General features: G+C 41.3%; 1 protein-coding gene across 1 annotated transcript in view; it reads left to right on the forward strand.

Annotated features, from left to right (window-relative positions):
- The window catches only part of LOC133344936 (thrombospondin type-1 domain-containing protein 7B-like), a 381,310-nt gene that overhangs the window by 322,545 nt on the left and 33,294 nt on the right, over positions 1–25,471 (forward strand). Inside the window, 2 exon segments of the mRNA XM_061555265.1 lie at positions 13,369–13,510; positions 17,275–17,390. Of these exon segments, the coding sequence (XP_061411249.1) occupies positions 13,369–13,510; positions 17,275–17,390 (258 nt within the window).

Here is a 25,471-nt window from a genome sequence, read left to right on the forward strand (position 1 = left end):
GTAAACAAAATTTTGATGAAAATAATTTGGCTAGTTTTTGGCATCAAACTCATACGAAGTCATTATTAGAGTTATTTTTTACACTAAACGCATGTATAATCCATTTCGATTGTGCACTGAATAGATACAAATTATTAACAGGAATAATGGTGAGGAATAATATTGTGAGAACCTACACGGAGCTGAATTTTTCAGAATTTGTTCGAATTACATGTAGAGAATTAGGTAACTGAATTTTTATTTCAATCTTAAGCACCATCACCATAGTGATTCCAGTTTTATCGGGGCAATAATTAGCATATCCATTATTCTGTTTTGTGTCTTTGCATTAAAGTCACAAACTTTTGGACGGAAAAAAATATATTGTTGACAGAGATTAAAGACCATCTGATTCACGATTTAGTGGTAACATAGTCACAGTGTATGTTTAATGATTTGACACACTTCTAAATTGGCACTTTATTGAAGACACATTCACTTGACACAGGCAGAGACCCCACTGCAACAGCCCAGAGTCTCCCTTATATACCAACTGAGGTCACGCCCCACTTCTCCGAACCTTCTCGCTGACTCTGGACGCTCGCTCAACCGGCAAACTCTACCATCCTCTTCTGCCACTTGATCATGCTCCTAGTCTCGTTGCACTCACAACTGATACCCCTGTCATTATCTCCCGTGGCCACTAGTGCATTTGCACTGTAGGCTGACTCCCCTGTCATTACCTCCCGTGACCACTAGTCCACTCACACCGCATGGAGGCTCTACTGTCATTACAGATGTATGAAAAGTCCAAGGAAGAAGGGTGAGAGATGGTGCGATTTGCTATTTGAATGCCACCCATTTTCCAAATTCCCCAAGCTCTGCATTATACACTTTGTCTTGATACCACCTCTAAAATCATGTAATATTCTTTGGTTCTTTCGGTAAAGTCACGTATAAAGATAAATTAAATAATAGCATACTACGACGCTTCGATTGCAACACAAGCAATCATCATCAGGTATAAAAGAAATAGCAACAAAAATCTAACCAGAAAACTATAGACAGACATATAAGCAGACAGACATCATAAAGATACACAGAGAGAGAACACGTATCGGCACAAAGAGAGAGGTCGTCTCTGTGACGGGGCCTTAAATATAGAGAGGGGGCGAGGGCGGAGAGAGGGAGGGTGCAGAGAAAAAATTAGCATGTCAATGAGTGGACAACAACGTGGTACGGTACACGTAAGCTTGAAAATTAGGAGAAAGACACACTAAAATTAAATAACCTAGTAAAATATCGAAATGTAATGTAATGCAACACAGAGAGTCGGTCAACACACAATGAACGCATAGCCCGGTTGATTACGTATTTCAAAGATTGCTAAGTTAGAATTTAAGTGTGAAAATTCCAAAGAGAGGACACAGGCAGAGAGAGAAAACAAAAAACCAGAGAGAGAGAAAAAAGATTAGCTTAAAACTTCCCCGTAGAAGTGGTTCAATATTAATTTTGGAGCTTTAGTGACTGCAAGAATTATTCTTTGGTTCTTTCGGTAAAGTCACGTATAAAAATAAAATAATAAATTAAATAATTGCATACTACGACGTTTCGATTGCAACACAAGCAATCATCATCAGGTATAAAAGAAATAGCAACAAAAATATAACCAGAAAACTATAGACAGACATATAAGCAGACAGACATCATAAAGATACACAGAGAGAGAACACGTATCGGCACAAAGAGAGAGGTCGTCTCTGTGATGGGGCCTTAAATATAGAGAGGGGGCGGGGGCGGAGAGAGGGAGGGTGCAGAGAAAAAAAAACTCTCTGTGTTGCATTACATTACATTTCGATATTTTACTAGGTTATTTAATTTTAGTGTGTCTTTCTCCTAATTTGCAAGCTTGCGTACCGTACCACGTCGTTGTCCACTCATTGAGATGCTAATTTTTACTCTGCACCCTCCCTCTCTCCGCCCCCGCCCCCTCTCTATATTTAAGGCCCCGTCACAGAGACAACCTCGCTCTCTGTGCCGATACGTGTTCTCTCTCTGTGTATCTTTATGATGTCTGTCTGCTTATATGTCTGTCTATAGTTTTCTGGTTAGATTTTGTTGCTATTTCTTTTATACCTGATGATGATTGCTTGTGTTGCAATCGAAACGTCGTAGTATGCTATTATTTATTTTATTATTTTTTCTTTATACGCGACTTTACCGAAAGAACCAAAGAATAGCCTCACTGAATCTTGAGATCCTTTTTCAGTAGGGTCCTGAATTGAAATGTGACAAGCCCCTCCCCACCCAGCCCTACCCCTCCCACCCCCCACCCAGCCCCACCCTCCCCACCCAGCCCCTCCCCACCCTCCCCACCATCACCTCCCCACCCAGCCCCACCATCCCCACCCAGCCCCTCCCCACCCAGCCCCTCCCTGCACGACACAATAATCCCCTGTGGACTGGTGTAACCAGGAGGTTCCTACCAGTATTATTTAATTTACTATGGTGCCCTTCACTAAGTGGGGTATATAAGCATTTTGTTGCTACGCAAACTCATTTAGTAATCCCCCCCACCGCCCATTCAAAAGTCAACTCATCCTTGCCTGCATGACAGTATATGTTACTGTGCCTTGGTTTTTTTGATTTCTCTCTCAGTTTCTTGGAATTGTCAGTTTCTTGGTTTTTTCCCAAATGTTTTAGTAGGGGCCTTACTGATTTGAAATGTTTGTGGTTGATATGCAGGTATGAACGTTTTGTCATTATATGAGCACGTCACTTTTACTGAATGAACGTTGTGATGGACTAAAGATACATTCCAAGCTTTCCCATAGCACTTTTTTTATATTGTTCTGCAACAACAAATCAATTTATGCATCTATGATATAAATACATATTTCACTCTTAAAGGATATATTGTCAGCTTATTTGGAACACTTTACATGAAGTTCTAAATGTGATTAAATTAAACTTATAATGACATGCTGTGCATACAGTTAATTTGCTTATCCATTAAATGCAGTAACAGGCTGGAGAAAAAATATATAAATAACCCCTCGCTGCATTATAGTACTCTGGTTGAAAAGCGGGTGCAAATTTGGCTGTCGAAAGGTTTTGTGGGTAGCTTTGACCAATGCAACATGTGTGATGCCACGGTACCTCCAAACAACAAACCTGGCAAGAATTTGTTCGGCCCAAATACTTCCATCCACATCCACGCCATTTGGGCCGCTGTACGTGAGCTGTATAGTTCAGTTTCGTTCTGACAAACGGGGCACTACTTTTTCTTTTGCTCAATATGTTCAACGTTAATAAAAGGTATCCAAGTAAAACGTTATCCACGCATTATCCTGCAGTTAATGAGAAAAGTGTAATTTATTGGCGCACTATATTGACTGCGTATTGAGACATATAAAACTGTTGAGCTAGATTTTCAACCAATCAGCATCGAAAATGTAAGTAGGTCTGAGCCAAAATCAAGCCAATATCACTACGCACATGCAAACATGGAGGACGTAAGCAGTGCAGCTTCATCTGATAGCGGCGATCAAGCTCGATTAAGGTGAGTTCCACACAGCCATGTCCTTTATGGCAGTGATAGGCAAACGTTTCAAAGAAGCAGGACTACAGGATATGCTGATTGAATCAAATGTGGTAGCTGTTGGTTCAATAAATGGCAGTCATTAGTGGACATCACTACAACCGTAGCATTCGTGCACACAAACTCCTATTTGAGGCAATGCATATCTTGCGGTTGAGGTCATTTCTTCAGTCCCTTCCTGAGCAACAGCACACTCGTTACATATCAGCCATGGAATATCTAGTACGAGAGTACAAGTCTGAGGCAGGATTTTCATCTAACTCAGTGTCTGACATATTATCAGATATGCTGTCCTGCTATGATAGATATGTACATGAGATGAACTCTGTTAATCCCACCTTTGGACTTTGGAGCTCATACATTGAAATGGTTCAACTGTTACTGAGTTTCATTAGAGCAACCAGAGACTCTGACTGGAGCCTTCACTTAGCAACAGTGAGACGTATGCTTGCATGGTATTTTGCATATGACCGCCAAAATTATGCAAGGTACCTATAAGCATATTGGGTCGAGATGATCAATCTTCCAAAGACTCATCCACACTGCTATGAAGAAGTTACTGCAAAAGGAAACTGGACAGTACAGCGTAAGGATGCTAACAGGTTCTATCTCGGCCTCGCTGTGCGCTGCGTTGCACCGCTAGTCGAGTAGATAACCTTGCGTTCAATAAACCCTCGGAGCCAGGATGAACGTCCAACTCCAATCGTCATTTATTGATTGTAACAAGGTAAAACTGGTGAGAAAACACAGATACAGCATCTGTTATAATCCAGAAACACCAACACAATGAACACCACAGCATCAGAACATTGTCTTAGATAACAATAGATCCTGGACGGACCAGGCCCCTACATCACCACTGAACAACTAGACAAAGCACAAGCCGGTGCGTTGCATACAGGCACATTGTGTATTCATCCCACTGCACCCCAAATGTACAGCATTACACATAACACTAAACTGTGGATGAGATACTTCGTCATCTTTACTCTCAGGATCGCAACATAGGCACAAGTCTGACTCGACCTACTAAATCACAAGTAACATCCACAATAAGGAAAGTCGCAGGCTTCGTTACTAACTAGCCCTCGTATTTACTACAACAACTTAACGGCACCATAAAGGCATTTACATCACTATAACGGTCATTACAACATTACAACAGCATTTCCAATATTATAGGAATATAAACAACTTACAGACAATGCTTCTTAAGCTCCCACAATGGACAAGTGCGGCTGTGGTCTCACTGAGATGCGATGCGTGCCGCCATCTTGACTTATCTGTGTAATGGCCGATGCCCGCGTGGTACAGTGGAAATCTAAAGTCGTAACTTTCTGGTCACGTGACCAAAATTATCATAAAAAAACAGGAACTTCCTGTGAACGTACGCTCCACATCTGCCATGAGGCAAGACAGGTTCTCATCCATAGCTTGTGACCAAGCAATAGAACAAACCTGCAACCATGATTCAAAGACCAAAGGTGGCATAACTGGTATAACATTGAACAGAGGTGCCGTCCAGCGATGGATACTGTCTCATCCTGAACGTTCTGCAATCACAAGGCAGTGTAAAATGATGGCTGGAATGCAACATAAAGAGAGGGGTCATAAAGAGTTGGATGCAACGAGAATTGCAAAAGACAATGCTGCTGTTATATATTTGGTTTCAGCGGTTGAGTCTATGATCAATTCCTTCCTGCTTCGTGAAGATCTTGTATGTATTAGCTCTGGTGTTGTTGATACAAAGACTATCAGAGATGACATACAAAGTGCTTGTGATAAAGGTGAAACAGCTCTGAAATTTTTCATCCAAGATCGAGTCCAGTCATCAAAAACAGACTTCTTCTCTCAAATAAAGTCCTTGAAGCTCACTACATTTGGGGATCAAATGAAGAAATCATCCAAGACAAAAGATGGAAATCAAGTCATTCTAAAAAATGACAGGAGACTCTTTGCACGACTGTTAGTGATAAGTCAATCCCGGTCTGTAAACTTGAAAGAGATTCTGACATATTCACTTGGCAATATCTCATCCCTGCTAGCAAGCACTGATGGTTCATTAGCCAAAACAAATAAGGCTGCTCTTCTAGCATGTTTAGAATCAAAGAACAAGGACTGTCATGTGAACAAGACTGTTGGTGATAATGGTGCCCTACTGATAGATGGCATGGCATTGATCAGGAGTCTCAAGAATATACCAGACACATTCGGTGAGCTTGCTGATGATCTTCTTCAACTTATGATTGAGATGGGTAGAAAGTTCAGTTGTCCAATGGTCTATTTTGTCATTGATCGCTACCCAGCAGTGAGCATCAAAAATGCTGAACGATCAAAACGTGCTGTTGCTGGACAACAATTACTGCAAATATACAGCATCAAGCAGAAGACTCCAAGTCAGTGGACCAAGTTTCTAGCCAGTGGTGAAAATAAAGAAGCCTTGACAGACTTTCTCTTTGAGACATGGAGAACTGTGCCTTTACAAGCAGCTGGAAAGACATAGATATCTTTGTGGCACGCAGAAATGTATGTCATCAACTCACTCTTAAAGATGGCATTATGTCTGTCAAAGAGGTATAATCTTTGACTTGTGACCATGAAGAAGCTGACACGAGGCTCCTACTTCATGCAAAACATGACTGGAGTGAACTTTATAATAAGATAATCATCCAGAGTCCTGATACTGATGTTGCTATCATTTCACTTTCAATAATGGCTAAGCTTCCCTCAGCAAAGATGTACTTTCTGACAGGAACAAAAGACAGGCAAAGAATGTTAGATCTCCAGGCTATTGATTCTGCTTTGGGTCCTTCACTTACAGAGGCACTGATAGGACTACACACATTCACTGGCTGTGACTCATCTAGTTCCTTTTATGGGAAAGGAAAAGTGAAACCACTAAATATAGTGTCTGGAAATGCAGAGTACATCAGTGCATTTGTTCCTCTTGGGAGGCAATTTGAAATGGACAGCACCACATTTGTGACCATATAACGTTTGTGTGTGAGCTGTATGGAGAAAATGTATCAGATGTTAATTTGGCCAGATACAATAGGTTCTGTGTCCAGGCCTCTTCCGAGCAGGCATTACCTCCAACAAAAGATGCACTTACAGAGCACTTCAAGCGTGCTAACTACCAAGCTGCAATCCACAGTTGAGCATTGGATCCTTTTATAAATGCTCCTAGTCCAGACGGCTTTGGATGGATTGTCAAGGATGGTGATCTCATATCATGGATGACTTAAGATCCAGCTCCTCAACAGATTTTGGGGTCACTCCACTGTGGGTGTAAGTCTGGTACTTGTACAGGTGGAAGGTGCTCATGCCACAAGGCTGGCCTGGCCTGCACTGACCTATGTAAATGTGTTCATTGTGACAATGTGAGATTAACTGAGGATATTGTTTAATGTGAATCTGATAGTGAGGACAGTAATCTTGATATTTAGTGATGTGTATATGATAATACAATTAATATAGGACATATATATTTAATATAAATCAATCAAAATTAAATCTCGTTTACAATAATCATTCCTGTGAATATGTACATGTAGTGCAGTTACTGCTCGTGTATGCGAATTGACAATTCACCATTAAATGTGTTATTTTGAAAAGTGTTTGTTATATATTATATTTTGGCTTAATTCTATTTGTTATTCAGATTTTACCTCAAATATTACCTTTGAATTGGAACAACATAATGAGAAGTAATTGGGATGTTAATGCTACAGTAGAAGTTTTCTTGATAATCTTATCATGTTTACTGTGCATAGATAGCAACTTTAGGTATATCACACATTTCAAACTGGTTTATTTTGTACTTCAAGTGGTAATTCTGCATTTTTGGGTTTATATGATAAACAGGTTTGAAAGTGCAAAATTCTATGGTTTCCCTTTTTTTCAAAATGGGCACCTTTAGCATCATTTTTCTCAAAAACTGCAAGGTTGTGTGCGGATAACTTTTTCCTAAGGAATCTCTATATATTTCTGATGTTAAATATAAAAAAGTAGGTAGTGCCCCACTTGGTGGAACGAACCCCTATTTCTAGGCCTATTTTAGGCTACCGACAGCAGCCTAATTGTGAGATGCTGTCTGTGTGTGCTGTGTGTGTAGGTTGAGGAGGCAGTAGACATAAGTGGTTGCCTCGCAAGAAAAACTGGTGCTTTAAAAAATATCCACTACATCTCATTAGTAGCCCAATCCTATCCACCCTGCCTCCACGCCTCCCATGAGTTTTTGTATGCCCCCCCCACCCCTTAAACAAGGTAAAGCTGCCCTAACCCCAGACCTGGTTGTCCCCTTTTCCCCTTATGTGGACTTGGCGCACCCATCAAAATACCCATCACAGTTCCCTGTGAGCCACAAACCCAATAGCAATTGGCAGTAGCAGTACTTTTCAGATAAGTAGTCTTTTTTTTATGAACGCTGTCTTTCCGACAGACATGTTCTTCACCTGAGGACGGCTGCTTGCATTGTGGCCGAAACGTCGTGAGAATTATTTTATTATGTTTCATTTTTATTATTTCCCTTCTACGTGACTTTACCGAAAGAAGCAAGAAGATGAATCCCTGCAGTCACGAAAGCTTTAAATCGAAATTCACTCTGTTATATCCTCAAATCTTGTAACTCAATTTTAACCCACTTCTCAATGTGGTATCAACTGCAAACTTGGTATACTTACGTCATACTGATGACAATACTATATTTTATCAAATCAAATAAAAACTACTATTTTGAAACATTCATTTTTATAAGTTATGTTTCGGCTTGGGTCTAATTGTCCACGCTCAACTAACGTTGGCTGTAAATCACCACGGTCCCTTACATTATGGCAAGCTTTGCGGTCACTTCCTGGAGTTCTGCCATTACGAGTAGGGTACATTTCATTAAAGCGTGTTTTTTAAAAAAGTATTTTAAAATATTACTTATTTAATTCAAACTGTTTCAACGTGTTGCTGTTTCAGCGACTTAATGTGTGCGGGTAGCGTATATGCAGTTAATTATATATTGATAAATGAACTGGCTCCCTGTTTAGTTGATAATCAATCTTTATAAAACAGGACTTACTTAGACCTCCATAAGCCACGGAACCCATCGCAAAGACATAGGTTATGCTGATTGGCCAATTCAAATCAAAGCCCAATAAGAACCTCACCTCCCACTGAGAGTAATAATCTCTGTAATTCATGTGCGGTGCACGACATTTGCTATTCATTTATAATTGTTTACCATGATTATTTTCTTTTACTACAGTCGGCGATGTTGCAGTGTAATTGGATGCGCCGGTTCAATTGTCGCTATTCTAGCATGAGTGAAGGTCACAGAGTGTCATCACAGTGCATCTCAGAAGCTGTATGAGCCCGGCTCACAAAGTCCCCATCGCCCACCTTGCTTTCTCTCAATACATAATTAAACATCACAGCCGCCCACTCGATGCCGCTGCTGTTTGGTACTGATCACGCATGTTGCCCTCCGCCTCTGTGTATCAACAAGTGTAAGTGATCAATAGCCAACTGATGCGTGTGAGCATTGTGGACGCAAACGTATAAGTGGTGGTCATAAAGTTTTGGGAATGAGCTGCTGTTTTGTTTTCATTATGACTGTTTTGTGGCAATGTCAGAAAAGCAGAGCTGGGATATCCAATACATTAAGTAATGGATTGCTTAAGAGATTATTGCTTTGATTACTAGAGCAATTAAATAACACAAAAATAGTTGTGGCACATGTTTCCCACATGTGCCACAGGAAGGGAAGCAATAAGTGGGGCTAGGTGCCGTCATCACATCATCGGCTACGTCACGCTGGCTGTGGCTTGTCGGGAGGGGGTTTCCCACCTTTGGGAGGCAGGATATAGAGGTGGCTGTTAGATTTTAAGTTGTCCGGGTATTCGATGACAATAAACTCATTTTAAAAGTTGTTTTTAAAACAACGGTTTTATTAATCTTGGTTCTTTCGGTAAAGTGACGTAGAAGGGAAATAAAATAATACAAATATAAAACAATACAAATTCTCACGACGTTTCGACTGCAACACAAGCAATCATCAGGTTATGATTGCTTGATGATGCTTGTTGATGATGATTGCTTGTGTTGCAGTCGAAACGTCGTGAGAATTTGTATTGTTTTATATTATAATTATTGTATTATTTCCCTTCTACGTGACTTTACCGAAAGAACCAAGAATATGAATCCCTACAGTCACGAAAGCTTTAAATCAAAACGGTTTTCACAACTGGCGCGCCTGAGACACGTGGCGCCTGGTTCTTGGGCGAGGCGATTCAAGAGTTTAGGGACCGCTGCGTTTTTGACCTACACAAATACATATAAATAATGCGTCCATACAAAATGTAGATTGCTTTAAAGTAGCGAATTAATTGATTAAGTGATGCCGATTTTGAATAAGGCATGCATTGTCACCGGATCTGAGTATGTGTGCAAAATTTGGAATTGATTGGACAACAGGAAGTGGACTAAATTTTGATTGCAAGATTTGAACACGACGAAGGAGTAACGTTAAGTAAAACCGTTGCAAAAAAAGTAGTCCATTATATATTTTTGTTGATTAATCAAAGAATCATCACAGCTCTAAATTAAAGTCTCCATGCTCAATTGGACGTACAGTAGCATGGAACTCATTACCCTTGGCGATCTTGAGCCAGTGAGTTGTGAAAATCCAATATTTCTTTGGCAGAGTTCAGTTTATACATTACCACAAACCCTTAATATTCGCGGGGTTTGTGATTACTGTTTTGTGCTTTCTCAACAAATGTATTGTAGTGCTATTTGAAATGTTTGCGGCCATAGCACTCGACTGCCCGACAAGAATTTGTGAGGAATGGGAGCGGTGTAGATCGTGAGACCGCGAAAGTTGCCCACGTTATGCTCTCCCTCTCAGTCTACCTTTGTCCACCTGCACTTTATTCACCACGTGGGTGCTTTCATGAAAAAAAATACGTCCTGTATAATATATATTGTTTGATATTCGCACTTTTAAATAATAATACTTTTCATTTTATATAGCATCATTCACGTCAACAGCATCCCACAACGCTGTACATTAATTATATATAAGGACCAAATCCAATATACGCGGTTGGCTACATTTTAGAGAAGCCCAACGCACACATACCATCATTATTAAAGGCAAGTTGAATAACAATAATACTATACAATAAGTATTAATTAATATATACACACAGTTTATATGTTTTATGTTAAAAGTAATATATGTTTATGCCCCTAACCCTATTTTCTTCATACGATGTACCTATTAATATTCATATCTCTCTCTCACCTTAAGACGATTGCTTGTGTTGCGATCGAAACGTCATGAGATTTTTTATTATTTTTCTATCTACGTGGCTTTACCGAAAGACCCTTAGAATAAATAATATTCGTATACTTAATAGTCACGATATTCTCCATAAATGTGTCCCCATGAATATTAAGGTTTTGACTAAACAGCCAGCAGTTTAACTTGCTATTAATGGTCTGAAATAGCGTGATTATATGACTACAAAGACAGGAACATCAAACACAGGCATTAATATGCCATAGTATTTGAGGTGGATCATGGTTAAGTTCTATACTGCAGTTTTACACAAAGATAATTGTGTTTCAAATATCATTTCACTGTAGGAAATAAAGGCTGAACAATTGTCACTTTGGGTGCAAGCATGAAAAAAGTGTAACATCTGATAATCGACTCGACAATGTGTGATAAACATAGAAAAACTCATAAAATTGTGTTTAATTATGAACAGCTAACATATATTTCAATAAAGAAAGCGTAATTGCCCCAGACAATAAAAAGCAGTTATATTAAATACTCAAAATCTAAAAAAATACGTAATTAAAATTGCAATTACGATAAGGCCCATTCTGCCATGTGCATTATCTTGTGTAATGTATATTTAATACATATGCTCAGCCCATGGGTTTGCCTTAAGCACTGTTTTAATGGAATACTTTGATTTCTTACTGCATATCAACAGTGACGTGAAATTAATCAGGACTATATTACTGGTAGGAACCTCCTGGTTACACCAGCCAACAGGGGATTATTGTGTCCGTCCGTCGTGCAGGGAGGGGCTGGGTGGGGAGGGAGGGGCTGGGTGGGGAGGGGAGGGTGGGGAGGGGCTGGGTGGGGAAGGGAGGGTGGGGAGGGGCTGGGTGGGGACGGTGGGGCTGGGTGGGGGGTGGAGGGTGGGGTTAGGTGGGGGGTGGGAGCGGTGGGGCTGGGTGGGGAGGGGCTGGTCACCCCGTACGTTTAACCTACTCACGCCGGCTTGTGCCCGCCCTCACAGTCGGCCATATTTGCGGAATACACCACGCCGCCGTTGACCCTGCAGGCCATTGACCGAGCAACCCAACGTTCCTACCAGCTCCCTCCGCAGGAATGTGTTTCCCACTACATGTAAGTGTGAAGTCGTTGCTATTTGTTTGTGGGTAATAGGCTACACACTGCAGTAACAGCCCCATGTGTGCTCGTGCACTCGCATGTTACGGTTGATCATTGTCCAAGTAATTGAACATGTACGTTAATTTGACTATACTGTATTGGGCATATTCATGGAAATATTTAGTGGAGATTATGTAATGTCTGATTTGTGAATCCTATTTGAAAACATTACAATTCTCATAAGTGATAAAGCAGTTGTGGAGATGTTATAAAAGTTTTCCTGGGCAGTGTGCTTACTCCAGTTTGGCAGTGAAGGTGTCACTCCAAATAAGCTGTGTAACATAAATACTACCTGGCCTATCACTTCATACGAAACTTTGTGTCTTCTCGAACGCAATCATTTATCTTTGCCTATGAAACGTGGATCCCTTTAAATTGATATCTGCACTGGTAGAAACCTTCAGGCAAACCTGCCTATGATCCATCCTGGGTTTAACCAGACTGAATTGTGTGTGGAGGTCAGATATCCTTGAAAGATCTTGACACAGTCCCATCAGTGAGCTCCTCTGGCAGGTGAGGCTGCATTGTCTGGGGCATCTTGCCTGCATGCCTTGCTACCGCATCCCCAATCAGCTTTTGTTTGGCTGGAAAGAGGTGGGCTAAACTTTGTGGCACGGGCGAGAGAAGAGATGGACTGATGAGGTACAGAAAGTTGTGGAGCTTATTGGACGGCATATGGCTGTTGCTAGCAGTGTCAAGATCAGCCTGTGTGGAGGAAGCTTGTGAAGAACGCTACTGGGATATCGGAGGGATTTTCAACTCCAACAACAATAAAAGACAGGAGTGATGCTCACAACAACAAGCACATATAATGCAATGAGGTGGCACAGTGGGGAGTACAGTTGGTGCAAGTCATTTCACTCAGTCAACCCATAACACCTGGGTCTGTCCCATGACCTGCCAGCGAGGCTTCAACATTTCATATGGCATCAAGGTGCATCTAGCCTGGTACAAGTGCCGTAGTGATGTAACCGCCACTTAGTGGCGTACGGGGGTTGTGTATATGGAGTTGTGGAACCATGGTTCGCACAACTGTTCGATGAACCCAACTATGGATTAAATCAATGACACGTTATTATCGAAACCTGACTTGGCTGGTTGTTATCTCTTATGTCAACAGTCATATATTAATATTCTATTTAAGATTGATATGTGTCCTTTCCATGGGTATGTGTCACATTGTGCAAACACGAGCACTGGGTGTGGTGATGGCTGCACCAACTATGCCTTGCACCACTCCTGGCCTAAATAGGTGCTTACTAACAGAACCTGCCCCAGCAGTCTGTATGGTTACACGAGAGATCTGTGCCTTTGTTTTTGTGTGCAGCCGTGCGAGGTTGATACTGTGCGGATCCGCTCGCGGTTCATACAGCGAATGCCAGCAGATGGAGAGATGTGCCCCGATGACACCGAGTCAGAGCCATGCACCCCACAGCACTCCTGCTTCTACTATCACTACAATGCGACCGGTGCGTGTGTATGTGTGAACTCATGGTTGCGTGTGCGTATCGGTTTGCTTATGCCCACAACTGTGCTTTATGATGTTTGCTGCTGTTTTTTTTTTATAGCTGACTGCCATGCAAACATTTTTTGTGTTTCGTGTTCATAAGCAATACACGTAAAAATAACACCGATGACCAAATCACTCAGAATGCACCCAAACCTGTCAGACCTTGGAAGCAAAGTAGAGTTGAGCCTGGGTAGTGCTTGGATGCGTGACCACCATGCATGTAACAGGTGTAAAAGGTGCTGTGGCCAATAGTGAGCAGTGCTTCAAATTTAAATGTTCTGTACTGCTGCCCGACCTTCACCAGCCGGCATGACCCTCACTGCACGGTGTGATGAGGCCATCATCCAGAAGTGGATTGACAAATCGACTGCTCATGTGCTTGTTCAAGAATGTTTGAAGTCTTAAATCGAGGATTTATTTTTGGTAAGATTTTTAGACAGCTTTCGTTGATCAAAACAGTAGACTTCTTAGACTCCTGAAGGGACACTTGTCGATTGGATTGGTAATTACTATCGTCCCTTTTTGGACTGCTGCCATATGCCGTTGTGTAGCCACTACACCGCTCTGCCAACATTTTCCCAAAGAAAAAATCAATGCTTTATTATTCATTTAAACGTAGTAGGGAAACACATTTTCAGACGCGACGCTCGTCAAATGTTCTGAGAAGGGACATTTTAAGCGTGTGCATTACAACTTTAGTAGCACATTCTGGTTGTCGAGTTAAATAACTCCTTTATGCTAGCCCATAATAAATACATTGCGTGTACGTGCTGAACTTTGTAATACATATATCATAGGGAGGTAATATGCACTGACTGAAAACTTCAAGCACTGGTATTTTGCTTCTCACTAAAACAATTAACAAAAATATTGTGCTCTCATTTCCCTCTTTATTTAATCATTTTTATTCAGATCCTACCGAAAATAATTGTTCTAGCTATGAATGTTATTATTGGTTTTCCAAGTTGAGTTTTTGAGTTGTCTAACTTTGCAATTATATTTGTTAAGTTCGTCTTCAATTCCTTCCCACAATTAATTTCCATTGGCCATTATAACGACTATGTCATGACATTGTTAATCATTTCTTTATTCACGTTTATGCCTTTATTACTCCAGTCTAATTTTTGGACAATATATTTTTATTCGGCTGTGAATAGCCATTGTGAGAGAGTGTCTCGTTGTCTCACTCTTCATTGGATTTGTATTTTGGTGCTTATTCATGCAACCTCATTGTAACTTTTCATTTATTATAGACGACTTTGGCCATTTCTATATCATCTTGCTTTATTACGGCCTTAGTTTGTGAAAATTGCACAACTTTTGCCTGCATTAAATGCCTTTTTCATAATTTACAAAAGCCAGGCATAATTATATTTGGTATTTGCTTATCTTTTCTAAGATCTAATTGATAGTATATATGTGGTCAATGGAAGAAAATATTTCAAAATCCAGCTTGCTGGTTGATTGGCCTATACCTTATCCTTTATTTGGTTCCCGATGATCTCCGTGAACAATTTATAGGCTTGTGATAGGAGGCTTATTGATCTATCTGTTTCAAATCAGTATATTTTTCCTTTTTGAAGAGAATAATGGTTGAGGCATCACTCCACTAATGATCTTTTAATTTATCAGTCAAATTTAGTTTAGCCTATCATATTTTAAAAGATGGTCTAACTTCTTTGATGGTGTTCACAATTATTTTATCTGGTTGGGAGATTTCGATGTTTTCACACTGAAGGGTGGTAGTTACTTCTTCAAGTTTGACATCTGGAGTCTCCTCGTTGTCTAAACAATATTTTCCCCTAAAGTATATGATTTGTAATTTTTATGCTTTAGAAATCTGCGTAATAATCCTTCCATAGCATGATTCAGATTCCAAGAACACTATCCTTTGTGCAAGCACTTCCAAGAGTTCATGAACAGTGAGCCTGGTGAAATTTGGGGAGCGCATCGTCAGTAGTGTACCTTTGGTTCCTAGGGTGTTTCGGCCTTTCATACTATACACCCTCCCCAAAGGCGGCCAGCGACAGGGTGATCAATCCTATGCTTGCGTCCCATTCCCAATTAGTCATAGGAGTTGCCTTGTTGTTGATAGCCAACATCCCATGGAACTATGCATGGCAGGGGCGTCCTCCTCCCTGAGTCAAGCATTGTTGACCGCATACCTCCTGGCCCTCTCACTTCGGGGCCCAGCTGGGGTCTTTCCTCTTCATCCAGAGCCACTGACTGCTGCCTTCTGCCGCCTCCGATACAGCTCTGATTGCATTATTGTTCAATATTTATCCCTCAAGGGCCACAATTTGTTATTTACTAATCATGCATTTAAATGTTGCTGCTTATATGCTGCCATTATATATTGCAACATCGTCATTCACTTTTGTGTTGTGTCCTCTGATTTCCGTTTCCATTGTTTTCCTAATGGTTGTATGGACAAATTGGACTATAGGGTTCAGGTGTGTGCAGTGTTGATCCAAGAATATCTCGCTTCTGTGCTTCACAATAATATGCCGAGGAGCCACGAAGTTGACTTGATAATCACACATCAGTGTGTTTAATAACGACATGCACAAGTATAATTTTACTCGTGTATGTATCCATCTACTGGCTTACAGTGGTGTGTACTGGGAGTTGGAAGGAAAGTTCCTCTGCTTGGGCATTGTGGTATACGTGTTTGGATAAGGCGATGTATATTTGGTGCATGTTTTAAATGTTGTTTTTATGTGCTCAAGTGGTTTGTAAAATTGCTAAGGCCGGATACTCAGTCCTGTTTCCACTTAGAGTCTGCAGTTAATTTCCTGCACCCACTCTAATTTCTAAAGGGAATTACCAAACTATAATGTGTGTTGTAAAGTCGAATTAATATAACATGGTTTGGCAAGGCATATTCAATTAAGCCTTTGTGCTCACGTTTTCAACCCAAATCTCAAAGTATAAAGTGATGTAAAACCATTAAAAGTCGTATTTTACCCTTAACAACTATATTAGTAATTATATTTGTATAGCATCCTAATACTAGGAGGGACTCTAGACGCTGTACAGGAACAGCTATTCCCATCAATTGGTATGGAGGAGACATCATGTAACACAGTGATCAAGCACAAATAACCGTAAAACAAAAGGTGAAAATTGGCTTAAAATGTGATAAAATTCAAACTCTATCTGACCAGATGCTAAAATCATATGCGGTGTAACTCTATAGTCATCCTGGTGTCATTTAAAAATGCAGGACAACCCCTCTTAATGAGCACCCCTGTTAAAGACTAATCACTTAACGACGGGCCTCCATAGAGCCCAATGTATTTGCTTACTGACCATTCCCCTGTTAGCGATGGGCTGTTGTTGGTACATTCAATTTTAATGAATGCATTGATTAACGATATTTATTTTAATATTATTTTCTTATAATGTTGTTAGTATCTTTATGTATTAATTTCCATTATTTCAATATTATAAAGTATTGTTTTTGGGTGAAAAAGGGTCACTTTCGATGCTATCAGAACGAATTAAGCCTTTAACATTTATTTCCTATACTCGCTTATTGACCAAATCACTTAACGACCGATTTTGTGGAACCAATTACAGTCGTTAAGAGGGGTTCTACTGTAAAGCTCACGGATCCCGAAGAGCTGTCACCTGGTCAAGAAAAGAGCGTACTGTGCTGTTATATATGTGTGTGTGCTCTCTTGTGGCATGCACGCTCTCTGTGCATTGCTCACAATGCAGGATGGGGGTCGTGCGTGCTGGGCGGCCCTGCGGTGTGTGGCCAGGGCAGCCGGGCACGTGCCCTGGAGTGCGTTCGTAACGACCTCAAGCCCGTGGACTTGCGCATCTGCCAGGCGGTGAGCAATGGGCGCATCTCACAAAGTTATTGCCACAAATGAACCACCGATACCTTGCTGATCTCATCAAGGAGCATAAACCATCACACAAACTCTAGTCATTCTCACAGCGGCTTTTGGCTAACCATCGAGCAAAGATGGTCACTGCATCACCCGCTCTCAGATGCGCTTCTGCGGCCGTCTGGAACACTCTTCCGATATTAGGAAGCCACTGGAGCTATGCACTTTTAAATCTAGATTGAAACGTATTTCTTTATAACTCTTTTTTATGTTTAGTTTTCTTTCAACCGCACCTCCGATTAGCACAGTTGGCTACATAAGGTATGAAAGAAGTTAAATATACATACAACTCTATCTCTTCCCACACCTTCGTTTCACGTTGCGAGGCAAAGGGATGGGTGAGGATATTGTGTGAATAGTCAGATTTAGAGGCGTATTTCTTATTTAAATATGTTTTATTTTAATGTCATCACTAATAGCGTTGTATTTGTATTATGAGTTGTGTCATAAAGTGAAGAAATATAATTCTAGCACTCAGAACCCATCGTCTTGTCAGGGAACCAACCAAGATTGTGACACAACAGGGTACATTTTCTTCTAAAGCGGGAAAATTATTCCCAAGACACTGGAGCTCTGGAGAGCCCTTCTACAGGGTATTTGGCCTACCCTTCCACGCTGGCCAGATATCTTGGAAGAGGTGTAGTTACTCACACACACTTTACCTCACCATATGAGACCTACTGATCAAATTATCTGTGGTGAACCCTTTTATACTGCTGGGTTGATAAAAGCAGGGGTGGGCCCCGGGGGGAGTTTTAGAAACTTGCCCATTCTTTATATTGCCACGACGGGAGATTGAATCGACGATAAGTGGACTGCAGAATAAATAATGCATTGTTAATCATATGCTAAATAGAGCTCCCTGAAAGCTATTTCCATTGCTTTTACAGTTTTGAACTTCTGCACAAAACTGTCTAATGTTAGTGATTCCCTTATGACATTGGTTACTTTAACTGGGCATAATTATAGCATCCATTAAATAACACCTTTCTAGATATATTTTATTAACCAGGATATTCATTATTAGCTCTGGGATTTGGGACTTGTTGATGAAAAACTGCGCATGATTTATATGACATCGCATTTTATTAGAACGGTTGGAATGCATTTTAGGGTGGGAACCACGGGGCAGACTGAAGCTAACAACCCTTTTACAGTTATCTGAGCCCCTAGGCCTGATAGAAGTTGGAACAAGTGATGGAAGTGGATGGTCAGGGGTGAAGGGGAAGGAGAAAGAGGAGTGAGTATTGGTGGGAGAGCACTGGCTAGTTCGTTTGTGCCCGTAGCTCCATTGAAATACCTACAATGAAATACTACTGCCTTAGTTTTGGCATTTGTGCTGTATATCTCTCCGATGTGTTTTTGTGTTGTATCGTGTTTTGTGCGGTACGATGTCCGAAGTTTTTCTTCACGTGATGGGACATCATCCCAAACAACATGTGGCGTTACAACCTGAACACATGAAATAGCCCTACAATGACGACTTCACCTTTTTTATATATATTTCGGATGGATTGATCCGCTGAGATACCTCCATTTTAGTTATCAGGATGTGCAGAGCTCATATTTGGAGATTCATTTGCAGAGCAGATGATTTGAGTCAGTTGTCAAATTACAGCACCCTTTATGACCTTTGTTGAATGATTTTGATTGGGTATGAATGCACCACTTGCGACCGGTGACCACACACTTGGGCAACGCCGTGCAAAAAGTCAGAGGTGTGAATCAACTTGTCGAACTTTTATGTTTATTATCTCAGCCGTGAGTGTGGTGAGCTTGCTGCTTGATTGCCCAGCCGTTTGATGGCACTTGCATGTGTGCAGTGAATGCCAACAGTAACAGTAACGCTGATGAACACATCCGTGATAAATGTGTCCAGTGTGTCATTAATATTGGCAAGGAACACCTCCCAGGCATCTGTATTGACCTTCTAATAGCAGTGGTACATCCAGCAATTGTCTCATAAAGAAGGAGGTTGTCACGATTCATGGGGTGGGTGTGAACACAGAAATATTTGTGTTCAGTAAGAACACATTTTGCAGACCATTAGTAATGGCTGAGGGAAGCACGAGAAAATGGCCAGGAGTATTCCACCTCAGCCTCCAATGTCTCTCATCCACGTTCCTTTCTATTAACTCACTGAGAAGAAGACATCCGTTGTACATTATCCTGTTGTCCCACTCGTTTTTTTTCTTCCAAGGTTGGGTTGCCAAAACTGCATGTTACCTGCCAAGCCCTGTAGACTCACACAACGCACACATGCACATACCCATGTGCACACATACACACAATCTCATTCATAACAAAATACATTGTGCTGTTTCTCTTAGCTTCACAGCACCTCTGGGATACATTAATCACAACAGCGTATTAATATGTAATGCGAGTATCGTGCAAACTTAGCATATGAGTAACCCTCATGCACAGGAGCCTCACCCTGAATGCCAGTACATTACAGCATCAATTATTCACGGGTGACTTAAAATTGTGCCCTGGATTATGGATGCTCTCGGCTCGTCCACTCGGAAATATATCCTATTTGGCTTCTGTCTGGCAAGAGCTACAAATCAGAGTGTGTTCACTGCTGGTGCGGCTCACGGGACTTAGCTCACCTCGGTTCCTCGCCGCTCATAAACCCTCTTCCCCCACAAACTCTGTTTATCCTGTGCCCCCCAACCATCACCACATCCCCCAACACTCCCTCTCGTGGGCCCCCTTAGAATGCTACTAATTGCCGCTGTATATCATGATGGTAGTGATGCGGCGTTGGATATGGTGTGTGCTTTGGAGTGTTTGACTCAACAATTTGTGCCCTTGTGCATTTAAAATTTTCCCCTGGCATCTGCAACTGAGATTGTGTGTCGTGTTAATGTGCTGCCATTGAACACTAAAGAGTGCCTTTTTACCGCCGTCAATTGCTGATTGAATTTACGCAGACAGTGCGTTGATTCTGCAAACATCCGTGCATTCAAGCAGTGGTCTAAAAAGTCAACTTGTGAATATCAGATGTAAACAGTACCTTGTGTACTGACTCATAGTAATGCATTAACTGCAATACTGTATAAGTAATTTGATGTAACATTAAGCTTCTCGCTATCGAATCGTTTTGAATTTACATTACATATGTAATGAGACGACTTCCGAGACACGACTTGTAGAGGGTTTCTTATTTTTCTTAATACTTAATGACAGGGTCACAGAGTAATATAAGCGCTGACTGACTTATAGCTTAGCCATCCATACAGCGACATTGGCGACGTACAACCATATAGCTGGCTGACTATATGGTGACGACGGCGATGAAGACTGTATAGCTGGCTAGCTATACAGCAACGACGACGAAGAGATGGCAACAATGACAGTAACGACAGCCAGGACCCGAACCCCCACGACAGCCCCAAACCCCCGTTTGCCTCTTCCTTATATTCACCCAGCATGGCCAAGCCCCACCCTTGGCCACGCCCCTCTTTTGGAACTCTCTCGCGGGTTCCTGGAGATTCCAGTTCGATCCCCTCTTTGACCCTTAGCCCAGTTATGCCCCCCTTGTGGTCGCTTGCATATGTGTCGTTCTATCCTGCACCCATACCCTTAGTTAGCACCCCTCGCCACCAGATGGCAAACTGTCATTACACATATATAGATCATAAAAATATATAACATGAAAAAAATACTTCAAAATATTAAAGAGGAATCCATTGTTTTTTGTGCTTAGTTATTATTGTGCATTTAAGATTTTTTTTTTACTACATCCTTGACAGCTTCTGCAGCCTCGCGAAATAATTCCAAGTTTATTGAGCACTTTACACAACCTCTGTATTTACCAATAATAGAGTAAATCACAAAAGAAAACGGATTTTAAATCGCGATTTATAGTGGTCATCACGTGGGGAGTGGGAGAACACTTGAAGAGAGTGCATGAGGGCTAGCCAGAACGTTGAGCCCCCCACCACAATGGGGAGTGGGGAGAACATGGGTGGTGGTGGTGCCGTCACTAATGGCCGATAATTAAAGTGGGTTTATCAGCCGCAAGAGACGCCGTCCGCAGTTTGCCATATTTAGGCCGCTTATTATTCCGCTGATGCAATTAAAGCGTGATGGATTGGTGGGCTGAAATGATATCTGGTAAAGCCATTAGCGTGAGCGATGAGGGGTGCGGTTCGGCATCTGTGTTGTGCGAGTGGGCACGGAAATGTAGATGGATTCTGGGGACCAGGGGTTGGGATGTAATACAGCGGGGGGGGGGGGGGGGGGTTGGAGATGGTTAAGTGGGTGGGTGGTAGCGTGGCGAGGAGGAGGGTTTGCAGGTGTTCTTCTTGCACAAGTAGAGGAATGAACTGTGGGGCCATGGTGGCCCAAGCGTTAGGTTCAATGTGCTGCCTTGAACTACCACTGCCAGCTTGCCTTTGTGCCCCAATATGGCAGGTATTTTACCTCCCACCGTTTCCTACTCCTCGTGACCTCTAGTATACCTGCAAACATAGCGCTCAAGTGTGAAGAAATACAAACTTGTTCCTATGCATCATCTTTTCCCTCTAGAGTGTGGTCGTAAACGTTCATGGGAATTCACCAGGGTTCCTTATCTAGAGCCCCAGGTTGAGGAGAAATGAACGAGCCTGAGTTGTCTGGGGATTCCATACCCATTGTGTGCAATGTACATAATTGAGTGATTGATCGCTTTATGTGAGCTTCATAATGAATCTCTTTTTCACACTTTACTCAAGCTCTCCATGGGAAATGTGAACTGGCCCACTTTTGCTTTGACTGTAAATTACTTTATTTGTCATATACTATGATGTGATATTGATGTTCAAATCATTACAATAACCGTTGAATAAAGTAATTGGACTTTGGCAGAGCAAGTAGCTAGATAGAATGATGGCTGGTGGTCAAGACTAACGACAGAGTGACAGACAAAAGGAGGGAACGCACTTAAGCGGAGGTTTTGATTTCATGCAACAATGATAGCAGCATGGATGGCAGAGCTAGAATAATTGTTTCATTGTGTGACTGTGACGGATGGCGACGCTTCGGGGAGCTCTATATCCAGCTTTGGATAGATCGTGGTTGACGATTATGATGGACAAGATTGGTGAGTCACAAACTATTTATCCTCAAAACAGTTATATAATCATTCAGGGGAAATATTTAGGCTTGAAAATAACCACGCAGATGTAACAGGGGTTATGTGTGATCAGGCCATACAGCTCATTAATGCAAAGGTGTAAAAATATAAACAAAGATGCTAGAGTTAATTCTAGACTTGAAGCTTTCGTGACTGCAAGGATTCATATTCTTAGGTTTTTTTCTGTAAAGTCGCATAGGTAAAAAATTAAAATGAATAAAAGTAAAGTAAAAAATAAAAATAAAAATCACGACGTTTCGGAGGCAACACAAGCTTACGTCTTCAGGTGGAACTGTCACAGCACGATTGCTGTTTCAAGTAAGAGAAATTCCAAGAAAACAGTCCTTGTATATATACTGGTTGAAGGTCTACACAACAAAGGCTCATTCCTAGCAGCGTGCTTCAGCCGCACCGAACCTCACAATAATAATATCCTGCCTTGGCTCCTCCCACCCTCAACCAGTATATATACAAGGACTGTTTTCTTGGAATTTATCTTACTTGAAACAGCAATCGTGCTGTGACGGTTCCACCTGAAGACGGAAGCTTGTGTTGCCTCCGAAACGTCGTGATTTTTATTTTATTTTTATTTTGCTTTTATTAATTTTAAGTTTTTTACCTACGTGACTTTACCGAAAAAACCTAAGAATATGCTAGAGTTAACACAACTGTTGGGCCTTAAATGTGTACAAAGTAGACAGCGCCTCAGATTAGTGTCTTTTTTAAGAACCCCGCTCCCACTGCAGCATTGCGTTCCCCCAAGGCAGAGTCCTGGGCCATTGGTCAATCTCCAGCTAAATGAGGAAAGTGCCCCCCTCCCTAATGAGCAGCCAACACCACATCCTGTCGCAACTTGAGTTTGCCTCAGAAATCACCATATAAGTATGATACCAACTTGGCCAGACCTGCTTAGCTTTTCACATATGGAGATGTGAGGTACTATTACCATTAACACAGTATTGCTGCAAATTACACCATTACAAATACGATTAGGAAGTTTACTGTACTGTCGTTGTACTGTGAAACATTCACAATGCCTCATCTACATTGTCACTCTTTAACTTTGTCTGGAATTTTAGAAAGCATCTGCTGTATTACTATTATTACCAAACTCAATTGGTCTTGCTTATCCCAGGCCCAGTGGCCAGTTGCATAAAATACCGAATGTAGTTTGAACCCTTAGCTTAAAATATAAGGTGCAGCCCTGCAATTTCCTGCTCGTTCCACTTCAGACAGATGGGCCCCTCTATAGGGCATTTTGACCTACTTTTCCACACTTGCCAGACATCTTGAAAGAGCTGGGAATACCCAAACTGTACCTCACCACCTGCAACCTGCCCTTCAACTAACTGTGGTGTACTACAGGTAGCGTGATTTAAGAAACTTGAACCATAGTTTCAACTTCTGTGCTGGGAGTTTGAATCGAACTGGCGATCTCTGGATTGCTAGTCAGTGTGCAAACCATTACATCATGGCAGCTTGTATGGCATTACATGACAAACTAAGGTGACATTCTACTTTAAATGTTTTTCATGGAAACACAGCTGTAATTTTCCACACGAAGCAGTTCAATAATATACAATTCGTACATTGATATGGTGGCAAAAATGAGAGGTTGAGATGTGATCCAAGTGAGACAACTGGAGCTTTCATACCACAGTTGTAATACACAATGAATTGTTAATGTTTTTTTTTAAGTTGTTATATGTGGCATTGTGAAGTTAATGGAACACAAATGTGTGGATAGATGAAATTCAATACATTTTTCAATTTCCCATGTGTGTGTTGCTATTGCCTGGACAAGATAAGGTTTGGAAATAGTATCCTGTTATTGCAATACTCCTAAGCGTGATCTCACTGTGACAGTATCGTATCAGTACCGTCCCTTTGGAGAGCAGTCAAATATGGATTTTGTTTGTTGTACATTTGTGAATTTCTATATTTACAATCACAGGCTGTTGTGATGTTCTTTCAGAATGCACACTTGTCAATACACCTTGTAATCAAGGTGGTGTAGGCTGTTTGAAATAAATCTAGTTCATGGAATTCTGTAAATGAATGAAGGTAATCATCATTATCACCAACCTTAGTCAATCGACTGCTGATGTTATAATCCATCTGGTATTTGTACACAAGCTGATTTAATCGCTCCACTTACTCAGTAGAAGTCGTCTTGGACACATTCTGTTCCTTGGCTGCCGCGATATAATTATGAACTCATAGTAGATATGAATGTTTTAACTGTAGATGTGTGCACAATAAAACATGATTATCTTTATAACCTTCCCTAAAACTTGAATGAAAATTTTCTTCAATTCAGCTTGTTCTTCCAAATAAATAAATGCAGTAGACTGGAAATTTTATAAAATATATAAAATGTATCCCTATATAGCATCGTATTATTTCAAATACTCTTCTTGTCCATGGCAACATTATGTGCTATTAAATTAGACCAATCCTGCACAGCCCACACACATGCAATTACATGATTCATATATCCACTTATGCAGGCTCACAGAAACAACAACAGCCACCATTCGCCAGGCCAGGTGCACTTTGAGGCCATGTAAAGTGTCCAAGGCTCACCGACAGGAGGTCACGGGACAGACTCAGGTGCCATGGGATGACTGACTGAGATGACTGGCAGATGAACCAGCTGTGCCCCCTAATGTGCCAACTTGCTGTATTTTATCCACCTGGTGCTCCGCTCGTTGTTGTGAGCGTCACTCCTCTGCCCTCCATTATTATTGGAGGGTGACTGCATCCAACTGCCCAGTAGCATCCTCCACGAGCCTCCACCAAAGACACACAAAACAACAAATACTAAGATCCCCCGTATAGCATGAACAGGCTGTAGGGGCAAGTGCTGTTAGCAAGCACCTATAAAGGACGGCACAGC

The sequence above is a fragment of the Lethenteron reissneri genome, chromosome 21 (assembly GCF_015708825.2).
Source record: "Lethenteron reissneri isolate LAM-NWPU_2019-01 chromosome 21, ASM1570882v1, whole genome shotgun sequence".
NCBI classification, from domain to species: domain Eukaryota; kingdom Metazoa; phylum Chordata; class Hyperoartia; order Petromyzontiformes; family Petromyzontidae; genus Lethenteron; species Lethenteron reissneri.